Source organism: Macrotis lagotis, chromosome 2, assembly GCF_037893015.1.
Source record: "Macrotis lagotis isolate mMagLag1 chromosome 2, bilby.v1.9.chrom.fasta, whole genome shotgun sequence".
In the NCBI taxonomy this organism is placed as follows: domain Eukaryota; kingdom Metazoa; phylum Chordata; class Mammalia; order Peramelemorphia; family Peramelidae; genus Macrotis; species Macrotis lagotis.
The window spans coordinates 73,165,823-73,185,871 of NC_133659.1; the positions used below are offsets into that span (position 1 = coordinate 73,165,823).

General features: G+C 35.2%; 1 protein-coding gene across 8 annotated transcripts in view; it reads left to right on the plus strand.

Moving 5' to 3' along the window:
- RALGPS2 (Ral GEF with PH domain and SH3 binding motif 2) overlaps positions 1-20,049 on the plus strand; it is a 227,747-nt gene that overhangs the window by 191,831 nt on the left and 15,867 nt on the right. For 6 of the 8 annotated variants that reach the window (XM_074222124.1, XM_074222125.1, XM_074222126.1 and 3 more), the window contains 6 exons: positions 1,516-1,651; positions 2,747-2,898; positions 3,620-3,674; positions 9,778-9,855; positions 11,456-11,561; positions 13,380-13,472. In XM_074222124.1, coding sequence (XP_074078225.1) covers positions 1,516-1,651; positions 2,747-2,898; positions 3,620-3,674; positions 9,778-9,855; positions 11,456-11,561; positions 13,380-13,472 — 620 coding nt within the window. Of the gene's footprint in view, positions 1-1,515; positions 1,652-2,746; positions 2,899-3,619; positions 3,675-9,777; positions 9,856-11,455; positions 11,562-13,379; positions 13,473-20,049 lie in introns of those variants that run through there. The other 2 variants (XM_074222127.1, XR_012475605.1) reach the window with 2 other exon arrangements.

Sequence of the window (20,049 nt, forward strand, 5' to 3'; positions counted from 1 at the left end):
CTCTCTCCTTTCAAAATTCATAACATTTTCAAAGCATGTACTGTTAAATGTCAGTAATAGCAGTGTTTTGAACAGCCTAGGATTTTTTCCCCCCAGCTTTAAGTTTTGATACAGAGATGTAAATAGACCCAAGTTATTTTCTTTTATTTTGTATGTATTTAAGGCAATGGGGTTAAGTGACTAGCTCAAGGTCACACAGCTAAGCAATTATTAAGTGTCTGAGGTCAAATTTGAACTCAGGTCCTCCTGAATCTAGGGCTGGTGCTTTATCCACTGCATCACCTAGTTGTCCTCAAGTTATTTTCTAATCAGTTTTTCATCTTGTCTCTAATGTAATTGAAAAAGACCAACATTAATTTATATGTGAACTATTAGTCCAGACTAGTAGTTTGATAGCCCTCTACAGGTATTTAGCTGTGCAACAATTCTGGAGTGAGGAAGCTGTTATTGTCCCCATTCTACGAATGGGAAAACTGAGGCACGGTAAGTTCAGAGAATTGGTTTAGGATCTAAGCTAACATCAGAGACCAGAGGCCAACAGTCATCTTTGAGGAGTGTCACAGTCTTCACTATATAGCTACTTTGATTTAGGTCCTCCTGACTCCAGACTGAGACCACCTGTCTGGTTTGTCCCACTGCCAAAAGATATAGGGGCTCTGAAGCAAAGAAAGCAAGAGACTCTTAGAACTCTGCTGTTAGACTTGGCCCTCATGACTTACTTGTAGAAGCAAGCCTCCACAATATTTAGTAAGTCCAAGGAGGACAGTTAGTCTGGCTGCACGGAACAGACTTTGATTTGGGTTTCCAAACTGTATAATCTTAAATAAGCATCTAATTTCCAAGAACCATCTCCTACTCTGGGAAATAAGAAAAATAGCTGTCCTCATGGTCATAATGTGATGATCATAAAAGATAACAAAAACCAAGAACTTCCCTTGTTTTTATCGTCAATAAAGAAATAAACCCAATGCCCAGGCCTATCTTAATAGACTTTTTATTTTCTTTCTGATTTGTCAAAGCAAGAGTGATATAGGAAAAATAAAAACTTCTTTCTTAGACCTTCAAATGAGTGAGAGAGAGAGAGAGAGAGAGAGAGTAACATACTTTGCAAACTTTAAATGATTAGATATACAGATAGGAGCTGTCACCATTATTATTCTTCAGTGGTCCTTAGAGGGAACAACTAGGACCTAAGTGACAAATTAAGCATGAGGAGCTCCCAGAAATATTAATTAATTACTCTTGAAGTTTGTAATGCAGCTAAGAGCTTAGAACACCTGTTAATACTTGTTATAATATATGTATTTTGTATTTTCTCATTTGGGATGTATGGTGAACACAGACCTGTTCAAGGTCAGAATAGAGGATAACCTTGGATAGTTATGCAGTTGACATCAATATTTTAACCAATTCTTGCATGTTTTATCAGGCCCAATAGTATCATTATGTTATCTTGTGAAATGTTTTTATTAAAACACATCCTTGGAAATGGCTTTTTTTTTCTCTAAACCATAGGTCCAGAAATAGGAGCATCTCCACAAGGTGGAAGAAAAAACATAGCAGCAGAAGGAGCCTTGCTACCACAAACCCCTCCATCACCTAGGAATCTGATACCACATGGACACAGGAAGTGCCATAGCCTTGGTTATAAGTTAGCATTTTTTTAAACCTTCAGATAATTAAAATTACTTATCACTTGAACTTATATTCTGTGGATTTTGGTGATCATTAGTTTTCTTGCACATGTTTTTTGCCTAAAATTTTTAGTTTGTCAGTTTACCTAAATTTAGGTAAAGAATTTCTTACTTACATGCACGTATGTTTTGAGGTAGGTGTTATCAATTAAAAAGCAAGAGTTTTTTAAAAAAAGCATTCAATACAGTTTTTAATTTCTTTATAAGGAATGATTTGTACAGATACCCTGGTGCAAATAAAATCACAGCAAATATTTCCCTCATCAATTTCAAATTGCTTTTTTGAAAATCTCAGCCTCATACCTATCATTTTCCTTCTCAACCCAAACAAATCATCTTAAATTATGATCTCAGGCTGGAGGACTTTGAACTTTACTGCTAAATGTTAAAAGGAAAGGAAATCTAGTTCTCATTTATTCCAGAAAATTTGCCTTTGGGATTTGGACTCATTCAGGCCTGGTATATTTTCTGTGAATTTTTAATTATTTACACTGCCCCCCCCCCTTACACCTCAGCCCCTTTAAGTACTACTACTATAAAGTTATTTGGATAAAATCATTCAAAATAAAAGTGAATCTAAGTGTCAAGTAGAAGAACATCTAAGGCATCTTTTTTTAAATTTGTTTGCTTTGTCTTATAGATAAATATTACCAATTTTCAAAAAGTTCCCTTGGACTTTAATAGAGCCAGAGATTTATAATATCATGGCCAAGGACTAAAAAGGGGCCACAGAGACTACTACAATTTATTTTACAGATGAGGAAACTGAGTCCTGTGAAAATTGACTTATTTGAGGTCATATAGGTAGTATTAGAGGTGTAATTGAATGCAGACTAAAGTCAGTGTTTTTTCCACTTTCCTGATCTTTTATTGTTATTTGTTTACGTCTACAGTTTTCTATGGATGTGACTGTTTTCTTTTTTATAAGAATAAGTCCAATAAGTTATGGTCTGATTAATACCACAAGATAATATACAATTTAAATGTTCTTTGTCTTCATTTCCCTAAAGAAAGTGTAATAAAATACAAGACTAATTTTTTTCTCTTTCCAGTTTCATTCATAAAATGAACACAGCAGAATTTAAGAGTGCAACATTCCCCAATGCAGGGCCAAGACATCTACTGGATGACAGTGTCATGGAACCCCATGCACCATCCCGAGGACAGGCCGAAAGCTCTACTTTATCTAGTGGGATATCAATAGGTAATAAATATGTCTTTAGAGTCATTGCAAAATATATTCATCAGGAGTTCTTTATGAGATTTTAGTTCAGTTGACCTTGAACGAAAGAGTTCTACAGACTTAGTTATGATCATTTTAAAAATTGTTTTTATATTTTCACTGTTCACATAGTAGTTATGATATAAAACGTTCTAATTTTGTTGTTGAAAATAAAGAATTTGATGCAGAAATAGAAAAGTTTGAAAATGAAAGTGAGCCAAATTTTTTTCTACATCATTTATATTTTCTCTATATAAAACCTATATGCAAATATTTTAACAAATTCCTATAGTATCATAGTTTATTTTTGGAGGTATACTGAGATATATGAGTGCAAGTATTCATTTTATGACCACAATTAGAGAACTTATTCTATAAGCATTGGGGATGGATTAGTGGATGAAACTCTGGGCCTTGAGTCAGCAAGCCCTGACTTCCAAACCATCCTCAGACACTTACTAGCTTTGTGATGAGTCACATAATAATCTGTCTGCCTCAATTTCTTCACCTATAAATGGTGATCATCAAAGCAACTGCCTGCCATATTTGTTATGAGGAGCTAATAAAACTTTTGTAAAGCACTCAGCACACTACCTGGGAACTAGAAGGTACTCTGTGGTGATGAACATGATGAGTATATTCAAATTGAATAAAAAACATGTTTTGATTTTTTGAAAAACAGAATAATAATTTTTGATTTTAGGTAGCAGTGATGGGTCTGAGCTTAGTGAAGAGACTTCATGGCCTGCCTTTGAAAGGTAAGACAAAGGGCTGATTTGAAAGCTCTGAATTGAATTTGTCTGTCCACTTATATGTCCCTCTAGACTCACATTAAAATAGAAAATGATTGTGGGGGTGCAATTAGGTGGCACAGTGGATAGAGTACCATCCTTGGAGTCAAGAGTGCTAAGTTCAAATGAGGCCTCAGACACTTAATAATTGCCTAGCTGTGTGACCTTGAGTAGGTCACTTAAAAACCTCATTGCCATAAATAAATAAAATTTTAAAAGAAAGAAAATCCCAAAAGGGTTCACAAAAAGTTAGATTAGGCTGAAATGACTGAACAGTGACAATATGTATAATTTCATTGATTTTAGAAACTAGGGTTGAATATTAAAATGGCAAAAACAACATAGGAATTATTTGGGGGGCATCTGGGTGGTTCAGTGAATAGAGCACTGGCCCTGGAGTCAGGAGTACCTGAATTCAAAACCAGCCTCAGACATTTAATAATTTCCTAGCTATGTGACCTTGGGCAAGTCACTTTACCCCCATTGCCTTAAATAAAATTTTTAAAAGAAAAGAAAATGATTAATAGGAGTCTGAAATTTTAAGTAGTAGAGTTAGATTCCTTGCCATATGAAATTTTTCCATTCAGTAAATCTACCAGTCACTCATTCATAAACATATATTTATTTTTGAGGCACCCAACATGGAGAAAGTCCTCTTAAGCACATAAATAAGGCTAGTCCTTACTTCAGTTTACTTTGTGAATATGATGAAATGTCGGTCAACAAGCATTGATGAACTACTTTTTTTGTGCTGGCCTAGAAAAGAAAGGCAAAACCATGGTCACTGCCTGTACAGAATTATTCTGAGACCACGTGGAAATAAGTGCCTATGTGTTTATCATATATGTACAGTATAAAAATGCAAGATGACCGCAGAGGAAGCTGAGGTGAGGGAGGAAGAGATGGAAAGTCAAGAGGTAGAATATTCTAAGTAAATAACCCGGTTCTGCTGGTTATTTACTTAAAGAAGAAAGTAGAAGATGGCTCGATAAGAAAGGGCTTTGACTGCCAAACAGGTTTTCTAGTTGGTTTTAGAGGTCATGAGCATGAGGAGGAGCCTCTAGAATTAAGAGTTAAAGGAGTGACATGGGCACACCTAACCCTTTAGGAAAATTCCTCTGGCCGTGGAATGGAAGATGAATTGTAGGAAACATTTGGAGCAGGACGGCCGATTAGTGGGATATTGCAATAGTCCATTTAAGAATGGGGGACCCCATTTAGGGGTAACTATATAAAAAGAAAGGGATTTATACAAGAGATACTGTGGTGATCTAACCTATTGTCTCTGTAGGAAAAGGGAGAGCAAAGAATCAAGGAGGCAAAGTGGGGATGCTTGAGAAAATTGATGGGACCTTCAATGTAAGAGGGGGATGATGAGTTCTGTTTTGAATATGTTTAGTTTGAGATTTCCAAAAGGCTGCTGGTGATGTGGCTTGGAGCCCAGGAGAGAAAAATAGGGCAAGGCATCTAGATCTTGAAATCATCAAGATGGTAAGTGAAACCACAGGAACTGATGAGAGCACAGAAGAGGGCCCAGACAGAGCGACAAACCTTGAGGGATCCCCAGGGTATGAGAGCCAGTCAAGACTGAGAAGTAAAAGGAGAACCTGGGAAGAGGAGAGAGAGTGGCTGACAGTGCTCCATATGGAAGGAGGATGAGGAAAAAGAGGGCTGAGAAAGGCCATTAGGGGGCCTTAATAACTTGGGGAGAACCAGTGTGCAAAAAGAGCAAGACAGTGCTGATCTCAAGGAGCTTACAGTCAAATAGGGGAGACAGAATGCAGCCACCTCTGTCTGAACCAGATATAGGAAAGAGCAACATTAGTGTAAAGGACATGGGGAAAGACTTGCAGAAGGTGGGACTCTGGAAACTCGGGGGAAAAATGAGACGAGAGAGTGTTCCAGGCATTGGGGGGGGCTGCAAGGCAGGCTCATTTAGGGGTTGGTGAGTACATGAGGAAGGGGTGAATAAGACTAGAAAGATAGGAAGGGGATAGGTTATGGAGAACTTTAAAAATCAAGCAATTTTATATATGATCTGGGAGGTGGCGATGAGCTACTGAATTAAGGAGGTTGACATGTTCAGATTTTTTGACAGTGAGGTAGAAAATGAACTAAACCAGAATGGTGGCAGTGTCAGAAAAGAAAAGGGAACAAATGCTAGAGACATTATGAAGGGGGAAGCAACAGGACTTTGTGACATTGGATATAGGAGGAATGAAGGGGTGGAGTGAGAGTGATTGAGAAGGCAAAGATTATGCCTAGCTTGTGGTCCCAGATGCTGGGAAAGTCTGGAATAAGAGAGAATTTGAAGGAGGAAAGAGAATGAGTTCAGTTTTGGCCATGTTGAACTTAAGACCCTTATGAGACTTCCATTTGGAGATAAATTGCTGAAGGTCAGTAAAAAAGATTAGGGCTGTATAAATAAAGTGAGGATCGTCTTCATAGAAGAGGAAGAGAAAGGCCCAGGACAGAGCTCTGAGGAACATTCACCCACAGTTCATGTGTGGCCTGGAGGAAGAAGCAAAGAGGAAAATGATTTGAACTGTATTGCTGAAACTTGGGAGAAAATCGAGGAGGAAAGGGCAGCACTCCGCATCAAATACTACAGTGGTCAAGGGTGAGGGTTGAGGAAAAAGTCATGTGATAAGTAATTTTGGAGCGCAGTTTCAGTTCAGTCAGAAGTCAGACTAGCAGGAAAGTAAGAAGAGTTGGAGAACATGAAGTGGAGGCATTGATTGTACACAGTTTTCTCTGGAAGTTTAGCTAGAGAAGAGAGAAGAGATAGAGGACAACACCTTGTAGGGAAGGAGGCTTCACATTGGAAGATGGAGGAAATATGGCTATATTTGTAGTCAGTAAGGAAGCAGCAGTAGTACTTAAAATGAGAAAGCAGATTGAAGAACTAGAGGGGACAGCCACATACCAACCATGCATTCCTCAGGCCTTTTTGAGATCAGGTGTTATTATCAGGTTAGCCATGAAAGGGAGCAGAGACAAAAGCCAAGAGCTAGTGGTCCCGACTGGAGTTGTGGGTGAGTTTGTAAGCTGTTGGGAAAAGGAAAAATAGGGAAAAATTGAAGATCAGTGAGGGACTGGAGATGCTGAAGAAGAGATGAGGAATGGGTAGGAGGGTGCCTTGGCAAAGAGAAGCGATTGACCTCGTTTGTCTGTGACAGAGGGGTCGAGGTCCTTGCTGAAGGATTGAAGGGGCAGCATGATACTGCGAGCAATTGGGTAACAGATTGATCAGGGAGATGTGAAAGAATTGCCTTGCACAAATTTGTTGTGATCCTAGTCACCAGTGTTTTCTGATTTGCTCCGTTTCCATTTAGCAACCTGTGAATAGAAGTGAAGAAGGCCAGTAGTAGGGAGTAATCCAAGATGGGTTTGGCAACAGAGCAGGAGATTCTAGTCTGACTGAGACTCTTTGTATAGGTAACTTAAAAGTGTAATATAAAATAGAGTGTTCTGAATGGTCTGAGGAAAGAGGGATCATATTTAATTGTGAATATTTGTGATCTAATAAATGATAGAATTTCCCTGTGAGATTTGCCGTTAAGGCTGAAGTTTGCAGCTTTTCTTATTTTCATGACTTGTAGCATTCCCTTGAGTTCTCAGTGGAAAATGATCATTCCAGCCACGACTGCCACTGGCATAGCTATATCCCCCAAATCAAGTCACTTGACCTCTGGAGGACTGCAGACAGAGCCTGGGGTCAGACCCTTGACATCCCTTCACCCTCATTTGAAACTCAGTTGTTCTGAGTCTCCATTGTGATAGTGTTTTGTGAACTTTAAAGTGTTATTCAGTTTTCTCATCTACTTTTTTAAAAAGTGGTTAAACTGAACAATCCCTTCCAACTTTTGGTATGCCAAGGTGCCTCTAGCCACTCAGAAAAGTCAGCAGCCCCAGACTCTTTCTCTATTTCCAAGGGTAGGCATCTGTGTCATTTACTAAGTTAAGGTATCAGTAATGCAACCTTATTAGCTGTATTTGAACATCTTCAGTAACACAGTTTTTATTCACCATATGTAAATTACCAGTATTCCTACATGGGTGCGCTGACTGAAACATTTGTTTTAAAAGATCATAGTTGTCTGCCTAATAGCAAATGATATGCAGAATTTACCCAAAAGATAACATCTATCATTGAACTCCAGTGAAAAAAAATGAAAATAATGATGATGATGATGATGATGATGATGTTAGAATTAAAATTTCTTTTATGACTTTTTCCTTATTTCTAGTCATTTGAGCATGTGTACACAGCACTTTATCTTCTTGACTGAAATAATTTATGAGTAAAATGGATACAATCACAGATGTTACTTTCAGTGTCTAAATTATGGTACAGCTTTTGCTGAAATTTGACCTCCTCATCCCTACATTCACGAGTTTTATAAAAATTTTTATTCCCTTAAGATTTCAAATGTAAGTGAACTGAGAATAAGAATTTTGAAACAAAAAAGCAAGAATTAAATTTTAATACTTATGTTCATAAAGATTTCTTCTAATCAATATGTGATACATATGTAGTTTCAAGGATATATTTTAGGATATCAAAATATTTCTTCAATATTTCATTTCTTCTGGATTTAGACTAAGTATCCTCAAGTTTTTATACTAATTACTTTTAAATTCTTTCTTTTGCAAACTTAGTCTTCATTCCTTTTGCTTACATTTTCCTATGAGGAAAAAGCAGAATAATTCCCAAACTTAGATTTTTCTTCTTGAAAAAGAATCCAATCTTTGTTATCAGTTGTGGACAACAGAGCACCAAAAATGAGGGACAGTTAAGTTGCACAGTGGAGAGAGCATCATCCCTGGAGTCAGAAAGGACCTGAGTTCAAATCTGGCCTCAGACACTTAATACTTACCTGTGTGACCTTAGGCAAGTCACTTAAAACCCCATTGCCTTGCGAAGAAAAAAAGTATCCCAAACTGCTCCAGATTCTTTTGGTAATACCCAGGAAATTACTATAGTTATATGTTAAATGATTCTGGCAACTTCATTATGAGAATACTCTTTCCAAGAGTGACCTTCAGAAACCTCTAAAACTTGGTGACAGATGTTTTACTTTTTCAGACATTTGCAACTAAAAGACCACTGTCATTGTGCCAAATTTAAATTATGGCATGTCATGAAAAATTGTAAGTACAGTTAAATAAATGATGCCCAGATGAAATTCAGACAAGAAATAAGATAGGAAAAAAATAAAACTAGACCCAAGACTATTAGTAGTGGATAACAGCACTCAAAACATTAAACTTAATGCATAAACCTATTCTCCTTTAAGTAAATTTGTATCCTGTATTTACTTTTGCTTAAGATAATAAAATGATGTTTTACATATTTTGTTAACAGTGCTACTTATAACTTTACTCAGGCAAAGATATTTTCAATGTTTATCACTGTGTTTTTCCTTTTTTAACAGTCATATGACATTTTGAATAAATGCCTCAAAGTATTTTAACACTTTTCTAACTATTTGATTGATATGAAAATAAAATACTGCCAATGTTTGGTATTCCATTAATGATTTGCCACTTTCTTTGGCCACCATTAGCCTTGCATTGAAGGGTAAAAATAATAGATAGGACTATTATATAGTTTATAATCGGAAACTTTATTGCATTTTAGGTGTCTTCATAGGGACATTAAGTAAAAATAAATTGTTCGGGTATCACTCCTCAAATCTGAATTCAAGGAGATATGATAGGAGCTAATTGTTATTATATTAAGTGCTTCTATACTTTTTATATACTTTGTGTATCTATAACTCTTGAGTCCTTTACAGAAATGATAATGATGAAAGTTTGATGATGGCTGTCAGTCACATTAAAAACCATAAAAGATTTTTTAGCAGACCTGACATCACCTGTTCAATGATAAATGATTTTTTAAAAATCTATGCTGCATGCTTTTTAAAAAAAAAAGAGAACTCATCAGATACTGTCCATTTGTAAGAAATAGACGGCTGTATTACTGGGAGAAAAATATTGTACTGTACTGATTGTGTGGATAAAAGTATATGTAATATATACAATTTATAATGGAATCCAACAGGAACAGACTATACCATTCTCTCGGTCCGGTGACAAGAGTGGCACGAAATGGCTATCGAGGCCACATGAAGGCCAGCAGGTACAATTTCCCTGCACTCAGGGGTCACAGAATTTCCCTCTGGTGTTGGTGATTGGCTTAAGTGGGTGTGGTCTGACATTATTCCTGTTCTTTCCCAAATCACTGATTGAGATTTGACCAAAAATCCCAATGTGACTTTTCTTCTCATGATTTAATGTCTAGATCATTTTGCAATATGACTCCCTTTTGATCTACAAATGATTGCTAGCATTTTTCATCTTTGTGGCAAATTCTTAAAGATGCTTTCAAATAGGTATCTTTAGTGCCTGGGTCTTACTGATATTTTTAGTCATCAATTTGACAACAAAAAATTTGTTAAATTCAAGGCTTCATTTAAATATTTTTCTTTGCTAACAGCTCTATATTCAGTTTGTCTTTTTAATTGTGGCATCAGGTAAATTTTAGGTAGTGAATTTAGACAAGCCATTGACAAAGCCATTATATTTCTAATTTTAATTATATCTTGAAAATCATGTTTCTTAAGCCTAATTAAACTAGGTTCCTTTTTGCCCTGGGATAGATAATTTGTAGAACTAAACAAAAGAGGAAGGACCCAAAACAACCAGTTTGTAAAATTACTGTAAAAAAGAGCAAATGTTAATTCTTGGTGTTAAATTTCATGTTCATTTGATGGTGTCTGAATTAGTCTCCATGCATGTGGCTTCAAATTCATAGCTCTAGCAAAAAAATTTTACTGATTACCAGATTTTAAGTCACTTTGAAGACACCTAAATTATGATACTAGATTAACTAACAAGCTCAATAGGTTTTTGAAGGACTTCTGTACTTCATGTGACATCTGTAGAGAATTATGTGTTCCTGATTAAATAAAGGAGATTTTTCTTTTCAAATATAAAAACTTAGTCTAATTGAAAAGAATCATTTGTTTTTTTTATTATTTGTTATTGTTATTGTCTTGAGATTTTAGGAAACTTGAGTTTTTTGTTTATCTTCACTTCTTAAGCTGCAGGCTATAATGAAATTTTCTTGTGCATTATAGTATTAAATTAACATTTTGATTTATGGCCAGACCAGATTTTTTAAATCTATATTGTCGCTGCTTCTAATGCTTGTTTCAGATATTTAAAATTAAATTAAGTATATTTTGTTTGAGCTTTTGCTGTGTTGGGGTTTTTTTGGTGGTTTTTGTTTTGTTTTTACAGTTATACTTCAATGATTCTAACAAAAAGAATCCTTATCTTTCTCAGCAGTACTGAAAAATTTTAATGGAGAAATAAACATTTTATATATAATAATAATAATGTATTATATAGCATCTTATGAAGAAAAATTCCTTTAATTAAAGCCTTACTCAAATTATTATATTAAGCCTTTAAATATGTTCTGATATATATAAAAAAATCTTCAGTTTGAACCATCTACTGGATTTAATATTTCTTAATTAACTTTTGCAAATTTATAAATTTCAGATAAATAAGCTTTTTCTAGTTGCCAGTCCTTTTTTCTCTGAGTTTTAAGAAATGAAGTAACACTATTTTAAAATTAAGAACATTAATATTTCATTTAAGTATTATCTACCTTATACCTGACAGACAAAAGTCTTTACATGTTCCTTTTTCTTTCTTTTATGTAATTATAGTTCTGCAGAGTCAGAAGATTTGGCTGTACATCTCTATCCAGGAGCAGTCACTATTCAAGGCGTTCTCAGGCGGAAAACTGTTTTAAAAGAAGGCAAAAAGCCTACAGTAAGACTTCATAAAAGATCTATTTTGTAACTTTAAATTCAAAGTAATTTACATTACATGAGCCATTTTTTTAAACATATTACTCCTAGGAAATCAGTGAATGCTTTCTAAATAGAGTTCACCCTGGTACTTTTCACTACTCCAGCTAGCCAGTGAATAATTTTGTGTCCTCAAATCCATAAAAACTATAAACTCAGTAGAATCTTAAGTTAAAGTGCTGCATTTCAGTAGCAGATTTTTAGAGGACTTCTGCTATTACTAATATCTATTTTTTGTTGTTGTTGCTTTTGCAAGGCAGTGGGGTTAAGTGACTTGCACAAGGTCACATAGCTAGGCAGCTATTAAGTGTCTGAAGCCGAAATTGAACTCAGGTCCTCTTGAATCCAGGGCCCGTGCTCTATCCACTGTGCCACCTAGCTGTCCCTGTTATTAATGATTGTTAAGGAAAATGTTTGCCCTTATTTCTTTAATTTTTTTTTAAAACACATCAAACATAATGTAATAGAAAGATCAGTGAGCTGGTAGTCAGGAAACCTGAGTCCTAATCCTGGTTCTGCCCCTACCAGCCATGTGATGGAGGACAGATTCCCCACTTCTCAGGGTCTCAACTTCCTCCTCTATACAGTGAACTGCTTTGACATTTCTCTGTGACTTAATTTGCTGTGTAAAGCCTTTCACCGGAACTGTGGACTTTGAGAAGCCCTAAGTTTCATGTTAAAGTAAGGATCTTGTCTTCGTTGTATTTTTAAGTCCTATATAATCTCCTTCCTTCCTTTACTGAAAGGCATTAGCAAGTACTTTTTATCCTTAGCCTATTCTGTAATAGGTATGTAGGTCCAAAGCTGGACACGACTGTCATCTGGTCATCTCATCCAACTCCTTTTATAGAAGAAGAAACTAAGGTGCTGCCAGTGGGACAAGTCAGGATTTGAACCCGTTTTCTGACCCATGTCCAGCCCTCTTTTAGCCAAAAGTATAATGATGCCCTACCTTATTCAGATTCTGCTTCTTTAAAAATATCACCATATCCAAAAAAAGTTAAAAGTTCCTTGTCAAAATGGAGGAGTGTTGAAAACTGAGTTTCCTTCATAAAGTAAGTAGACATTTCAACTATAGTCAGTGATATCTCCTGATTTTGGTAAATGAGGAGGTTCATATTTAGTAAAACTTAAAATTACCCTGAAATTTATTTAAATTGAAATTAGAAAAAGAATGATGTTTTAAATTGTAAAGGAGTAAAGCTATAACAATTTCAGAATTAATAGAGACCTCAGGAGCCATCTAGCTCTGGATTTAGACCAGCACAGATTTGACCAGATATTTGCACAAGTTGGAATGAGGCAAAAAGAGAGTGAATGGAAAAAGCAAGTAATACAATTGGTCTGTAACACAGGACAACATGAAGGTAGAGTAATGTAAACAGAATGAGTTGTCCAAAGAGGAAATGTAATGCAGGGAGAGGAATGTAAATAAAATTGTCTTAACTACATTTATTAACTGCATTTCTTTTTCTCTTTTCCTGGTAGACAACTTAGATGCTTAATTTATTGCCTTTGTGTTTATTCACTTGTGGTGACTAGTAGTCACCTGGTGGCTCACATCTGCTCCTTCCAATCTCTAGCAACTCACTTTCATTGTGTTTAATCTTTAGATGGTTTGGGAAATAGATGGTGGAAATCTTAGAGAAGTCTACTTTAGAACACAAGATAGGAAGTTTTTATCTTATCGTAGATCTACACAAGCATCTGAAAGCAGATCTATTGCAATTGTAGCATTTATGTGCTTTAAACTATTAATTTGGGTCTTTGCTCTTTTCAGGTAGCATCTTGGACAAAGTATTGGGCAGCTTTATGTGGGACACAACTTTTTTACTATGCTGCCAAGTCCCTAAAGGCTACAGAGAGAAAGCATGTAAGTCTGTGTGCATAGGGGTCTGTGTACATATTATATGTTCCCCTCCCCTCCAGTCACTTGATGGTAATGCTAAATTATATAATTTCCTAATATATGTCTGCAGGATTTCTAGTATGCGTTATTGTTCAGATTTCAGAGGTTCTGACCCTGTCTTCTTCCTTAGATTTCCCATAATACTTTCTCTGGATCTCTCCTTGGAACCAATCACTTTCTGTGATATTTGTGGGAAGGGAGTTGGGGGGGAAGGGGGTGTTGTTGTACACATCCCCTTCCCACTACATTCAGCTCCAGAAAGTAAAGGGTAGCTCCCATTTTGTCTTTGAATTCCCAATAATAACATAATATCTATAGTTAGCCACTTAATATTGTGTAAATATTTAGATTTTCAGTAACCTATATTAAAGCAATGTACTTTTTCTGATTTTGAAATTTTTGCTGAGAGCTGTTACAGATTTTTTTTTACATGCTATTTTAAACCATGAACATTCCAGATGGATTCTAGTTGAGGGAATTCAACAAAAAGATCATTTGGTTCAAGTGTCTTAAGCTTGACTATCTTGTTACAATTATTGAAGGGATGAATGAATTATTGATAATCCTTTCCAGGTGTTTTTCATTCATCTCTTGACTTAAACCCCTTACTTGAGCTTAGTACTTTGACTTTCTTTTCCACCTAATGAGATATATGACTCTTGGTTTCTTTATAAGCATAGTAAACAGCTAATGGTGTTTTCTGTTAAGATTTCTTCTTTCAGGGTGGTTAGGTGGCGTAGTGGATAAAGCACCAGCCTTGGAGTCAGGAGTACCTGGGTTCAAATTCGGCCTCAGACACTTAATAATAGCTGTATGGCCTTGGGCAAGTCACTTAACCCCATTGCCTTGCAAAAAAAAATGCTTTTGATTTTTCATCAAGATGTTTCACAAATTTCAAGTAAAGCCCTGGAACAGTCCAAATTGATCTCATTTCTTCTCTTTCATTTTAAAGTGAAGTTAGCCAGGGCATAGAGAATTGACAGAACTTTCTCGAAATCACACTACCAAATAATGGTAAAGCCAGGACCAGTAAATGAGTTTCCAGAATCCTGAGAGTTTTCCTCTTTTGGTTCAGTGATCTGAATGGTACCAGGAGGGTGTGGGTAGGAGAAAAAGGAAATTTATTAATTTTAGGAATTCATTTCCTGATTCCTTATGTGCCTCACCATTTTCCCTTTTCTTTTTAGAAAGAAAGTCATGGATTATTTATCTCTGAACCTTTAGTCTTCTCTAGAAATTTTCTTCTATAAACTTAGGTGTTAAGTGTCATTTGAAAGCTTAAATTCACCAAAGATAATCTTTTTTTAATCTAAATATGATTTATATATTCTCTCTGTGTCTCTCGGAAGGAACTTTATTTTTTATTGATGTTTTACTTTTCTAAATACATGTTACCAAAGATTTTTTTTTTAACTTTCATCCATATGCCTATGCATATTTCTAAGTTAGAATATTTCTTTCCACCCTCCTTTCACAGTCAGGTTAATATTGTTACTTACACATTGGTGTTAAGCATGTTTGCAGGTTAACCATTTTTGGTATAAGGAATTAAGATTAAGGAAAAGAAGTACATAAGAAGGGAGGGTGGGGGGGGTGTGGTGTGTTTGTGTGTGTGTGTGTGTGTGTGTGTGTGTGTGTGTGTGTGTGTGTGTGTAGTGTAGTGTTCCTCAGATTCTGAAGGATTTTTGTTTTGTGTTTCTTCCTCTGGATGGGAATAGCATTGTCCATAACTGGTCTAATAGGATTGTTCTAGCTCTCTGAACTGCTGAGAGGAGCTGTATCCATCAGGGCTGTTCATCTCACAATGTTGTTAATGTGTACATTGTTCTTTTGTTCTGCTCCTTTCACTCTGCATCAGATGCTGTAATTCATTCTGTGCTTCTCCAGAGTCTGACTATTTATAGTTCTTAATAGAACAATAATATTTATGTACCAAAACTTGTTTAGCCATTCCCCAATTTCCCCTCAATTGAGAACATCCTCTCAGTTTTCAATTCTTTGCCATTACAAAAGGGACGGCTAACAATATTATGATTTCTTCTTGGTATCAGCCTCAAATTGGAATTGCTGAGTCAAAGAATATGAACAGTTTTAATGTTCTTTGGGCATAGTTCCATATTGCTGTCCAGAATGGTTGAATCCATGCACAACTCCACCAGCAATGTCTTAATGTCCCAATCCTCCTACAACTTCTCTAACACTTTCCCTTTTTGACATCTTAGCCACGCTGATAGATATGAGGTAATACCTCAGTTATTTTAATTTGCATTTCTCTAATCAATAATGATTTGGAGCATTTTTTTCATAGGATTATATATAGCTTTAATTTTTTCATTTGAAAACTGTCTATTCATATCCTTTGACTATCATATTTTAGAAATGAGACCTTTATCCAAACTCGTAGTTCTAAAGATTGTTTCCCAGCTTTCTGTGTTCCTTCGAATTTTGGCAGCAGTGATTTTATTAGTTCAAAACCTTTTTAATTTAATATAGTCAAAATCATTCCTTTTTCCAGTTTGTAATGTACTTTATTTCTCAGTTGGTCATAAATTTGTCCCTTTTACATAGATCTGATAGATAGTTCTTGGTCTGGTAGTTTATCAATGGTATCGCCCTTTATGTCTAAATCCTATACCCATTTTGACCTTGTATTTATATAGGGTATGAGATGTGGGTCTGTGCCAAATTTTTGCCAGTTTTCACAACAATTTTTGTCAAATATTGAGTTTTTAATCCCAGAATGTCTTTGGGTTTGTCAAACAACAGATTACTGTAGTCATTTACTGTGCTTTCTTTTGAACCTATCTTTTGAACTGATTCATTATTCTGTTTCTTTACCAGTACCAGGCAGTTCTGATGACTGCTGCTTTATATAATATAGTTTTAGATCTGGTAGAGCTAGGCCACCTTCCTTTACATTTTTTTCATCAGTTCCCTTGCTTTTCTTGACCTTTTGTTACTCCAAGATGAATTTTGTTACTATTTTTTTCTAGCTCAGTAAAATAAATATATCACAGTTTGATTGGTATGGCACTGGATAAGGACTTTAATTTGGGTAGAATTGTCATTTTTATTATATTAATTCAACCTAACCATGAACAACTGACATTTTCCCAATTGTTTAGATCTGACTTTATTTGGGTGAGGAGAGCTTTATAATTGTGTTCATAAAGTTTCTGGGTTTGTCTTGGGAAGTAGGTTCCCAAGCATTTAATGTTGTCTACAGTTACTTTAAATGGAATTTCTCTTTTTTATCTCTTGCTTTTGGGCTCTGTTGTTCATATATAGACATGCTGATGATTTACGTGGGTTTATTTTATATCCTGCTACTTTGCTGAATATGTTAATTGTATCATGGAGTTTTTTTAGATGATTTCCTTGGGTTCTCTAGGTATATACCATCATATCATCTTCAAAGAGTAAAAACTTTGCTTCTTCACTGCCAACTCTGACTCCTTCAATTCCTTTTTCTTCTCTTATTGCTAGAGCTAACCTTTTTTTTTTATTAGGTTTTTTGTTTTGTTTTGTTTTGTTTTTTTGCAAGGCAAATAGGGTTAAGTGGCTTGCTCAAGGCCACACAGCTAGGTAATTATTAAGTGTCTGAGACCGGATTTGAACCCAGGTACTTCTGACTCCAGGGCAGGTGCTTTATTCACTGCGCCACCTAGAGCTAACATTTCTAAAACTATATTAATAGTAATGGTGAAAATGGGCATCTTATTTCACCCCTGATCTTATTGGAAATGCTCCAAGTTTATCCATTACATATAATATTTGTTGATGGTTTTAGATACTACTTATTATAAGGAAAGCTCCATTTATTCCTAAATTTTCTAGTGGTTTTTATCAGGAATTGATGTTGTATTTTATCAAAGACTTTTTCAGCATCTACTGAGATAAACATCTGATTTCTGTTGGTTTTGCTACTGATTTGTCCAATTAAGTTGAGAGTTTTCCTAATATTGACCCATCCCAGCCTGCCTGGCATAAATCCTACCTAATCATGGTATATAATCCTAGTAATAACTTGCTATAGTCTCATTGCTAAAAGTTTATTTAAGATTTTTGCATTAATTTTCATTAGGGAAATTGGTCTATAATTTTCTTTGTCTGTTTTGGTTCTTTCTGGTTTAGGTATCAACACCATATTGGTATCATAAAAGGAATTTGGTAGACCTCCTTCTCCTATTTTGTAATAGTTTAAGTAGAATAGGAATTGATTATTCATTAAATGTTTGTTAGAAAAAAATCCATCTGAACCTGAGACTTTTTCTTAGGGAGTTTATTGCTGATTTCTTCAATTTCTTTTTCCAGAATGGGATTATTTAAGTATGTTATTTCATCTTCTGTTAATCTAGGCAATTTTTATTTTTGTAAATATTCATCCCATTTCTTTCAGGTTATTGAATTTATTGGCATACAGTTGGGCAAAGTGGGCTCTAAATTATCTTTTTAATTTTCTCTTCATTAGTGGTTAATTCACCCTTTTCATTTTTGATATTGGTAATTTGATTCTTTTTTCAATCAGATTAATAAAGGTTTATCTATTTTATTGGCTTTTTCATAAAACCAACTCTTAATTTTATTTACAAGAGCAGTGGTTTTCTTGCTTTCAATTTTATTAATCACTCTCTTGATTTTTCAGGATTTCTAATTTGGTATTTAATTGGGGATCTTTAATTTGTTATTTCTCTAGCTTTTTTAGTTGATATCCAATTCATTGATGTCCTCTTTCTCTATGTTATTCATATAAGCATTTAGAGATATAAAGTTTCACCTCAAAATGCCTTGGCTATATCCCATAAATTTTGGTATGTCTCATCACTATCATTTCCTTGGATATAACTATTGGTTATTTCTATGATTTGTTATTTGATCTATACATTATTTAAAATTAAGTTATTCAGTTTCAATTTGTTTTTCGTTTCTTTTTTGTGACCCTTTTTTACTTGTAATTTTTGTTGCATCATAGTCTGAAAAGTATGCATTTATTATTTCTGCCTTTCTACAAGGTTTATGCCCTAGGACATGGTCAATTTTGGTATAGGTGTCATGTACTGCAGAGAAAAAGGTATAATCTTTTATATCCCCATTAAGTTTTCTCCAGAGGTCTATCCTATCTAAGTTTTCTAAGATTTCATTCACCTTCTTAAATTCCTTCTTGTTTATTTTGTGATGTTTATCTAGTTTTGAGAGAGGGAGGTTGAGAGTCCCCATTATTAGTTTTGATGTTTATGTCTCTTGTAATTCACTGAACTTTTCCTCTAGGTATTTGGATGCTATAAAACTAGGTGCATACATGTTTAATAATGATATTAGCTTCAATATCAGTGGTGTCTTTTAAGAAGATAGTAGTTTTCTTCCTGATCCCTATTAATGAGATCTATTTTTGTTTTTGCTTTATCTAAGATCAGGATGGCTACCCCTGATTTTTTTTTTACTTCAGCTGAAGCATAGAATATTTTGCTGCATCCTTTTAGCTTTGTCCTGTGTCTATCAAACTGCTTCAGATGTATTTCTTGTAAACAACATGATGTAGGATTCTGGTTTTTAATCCGTTTTGCACTCAGCTTCTGTTTTATGGGACAGTTCATCCTATTTACATTTACAGTTAAGATTACTAATTCCATTTTCCTTCCCCTTTGAATTTTTCTTTTCTTTCCTCTTAATCCTCCTCACCAAAGTTTTACTTCCTTTTCCTTTTAACTTTTCTTTTAAGATTTAACGTTATTTTCATTTATACCTTTGCCTTCCCTTTTATCAGACCCTTCTTTCTTTCCCTTCCCCTGCCCCCCCACTTCCCTGTAGAATAGGATAGATTTTTAAATCCAAGTGGGAATGTATCTTATTCCCTCTCTAAACCAAACCTATTGAATAGAATGTATTCAGTGTTCGCACCCTCTCTTCTTTCCCACAAAAATTATAAATCTTTGTGCCTCTTCACCTGGTACTATTAATTAGGTATCATCAGTCACAGCTTAATTAATTGATTCCTTGATAAGTTCAAATTGATGTCAAAGTACCATCGTAGACAGATTGCTTGATTGTTTTGATAGGCAACATTGTCTCAAAGTCACTAAGTATCCTCCTCTGTCTCAGTGACGAAGTATACTTTTCAAGAGTCTTGAATTACATTACATTAAATTATAATTTTTTTTCTTACCCCCTTTTCAAGTACCTTCCAAGGACACACTATCCTCATGAGACAAAGTATAATCCAATCATTTCATGAACTATTTGTACACCCCCCCCCCCCCCCCCCCCCCGCATACTTTCTCCCACACTCTCACCCCCTCCGAATCAACCCTTTGTTAGGTGGAGTAAGGATTAAGTCAAAGCTGATCTAATTAATTCTGGGGGTCTCACCTGAGAACTTTTAAATTGTAAATCCCTGAGTCGATGATTCAAGACCTCCCAGTTTATAGCCTTCATTAGACAAAGTGCTAAGCATCCTCAGCACAGTAGAATTAAAGTGGGTCAAAGGATAATGCTTTTCTTCAGTGCTTTTTGTCTCATAGTGATATCAGCTTGGACCTCTTCA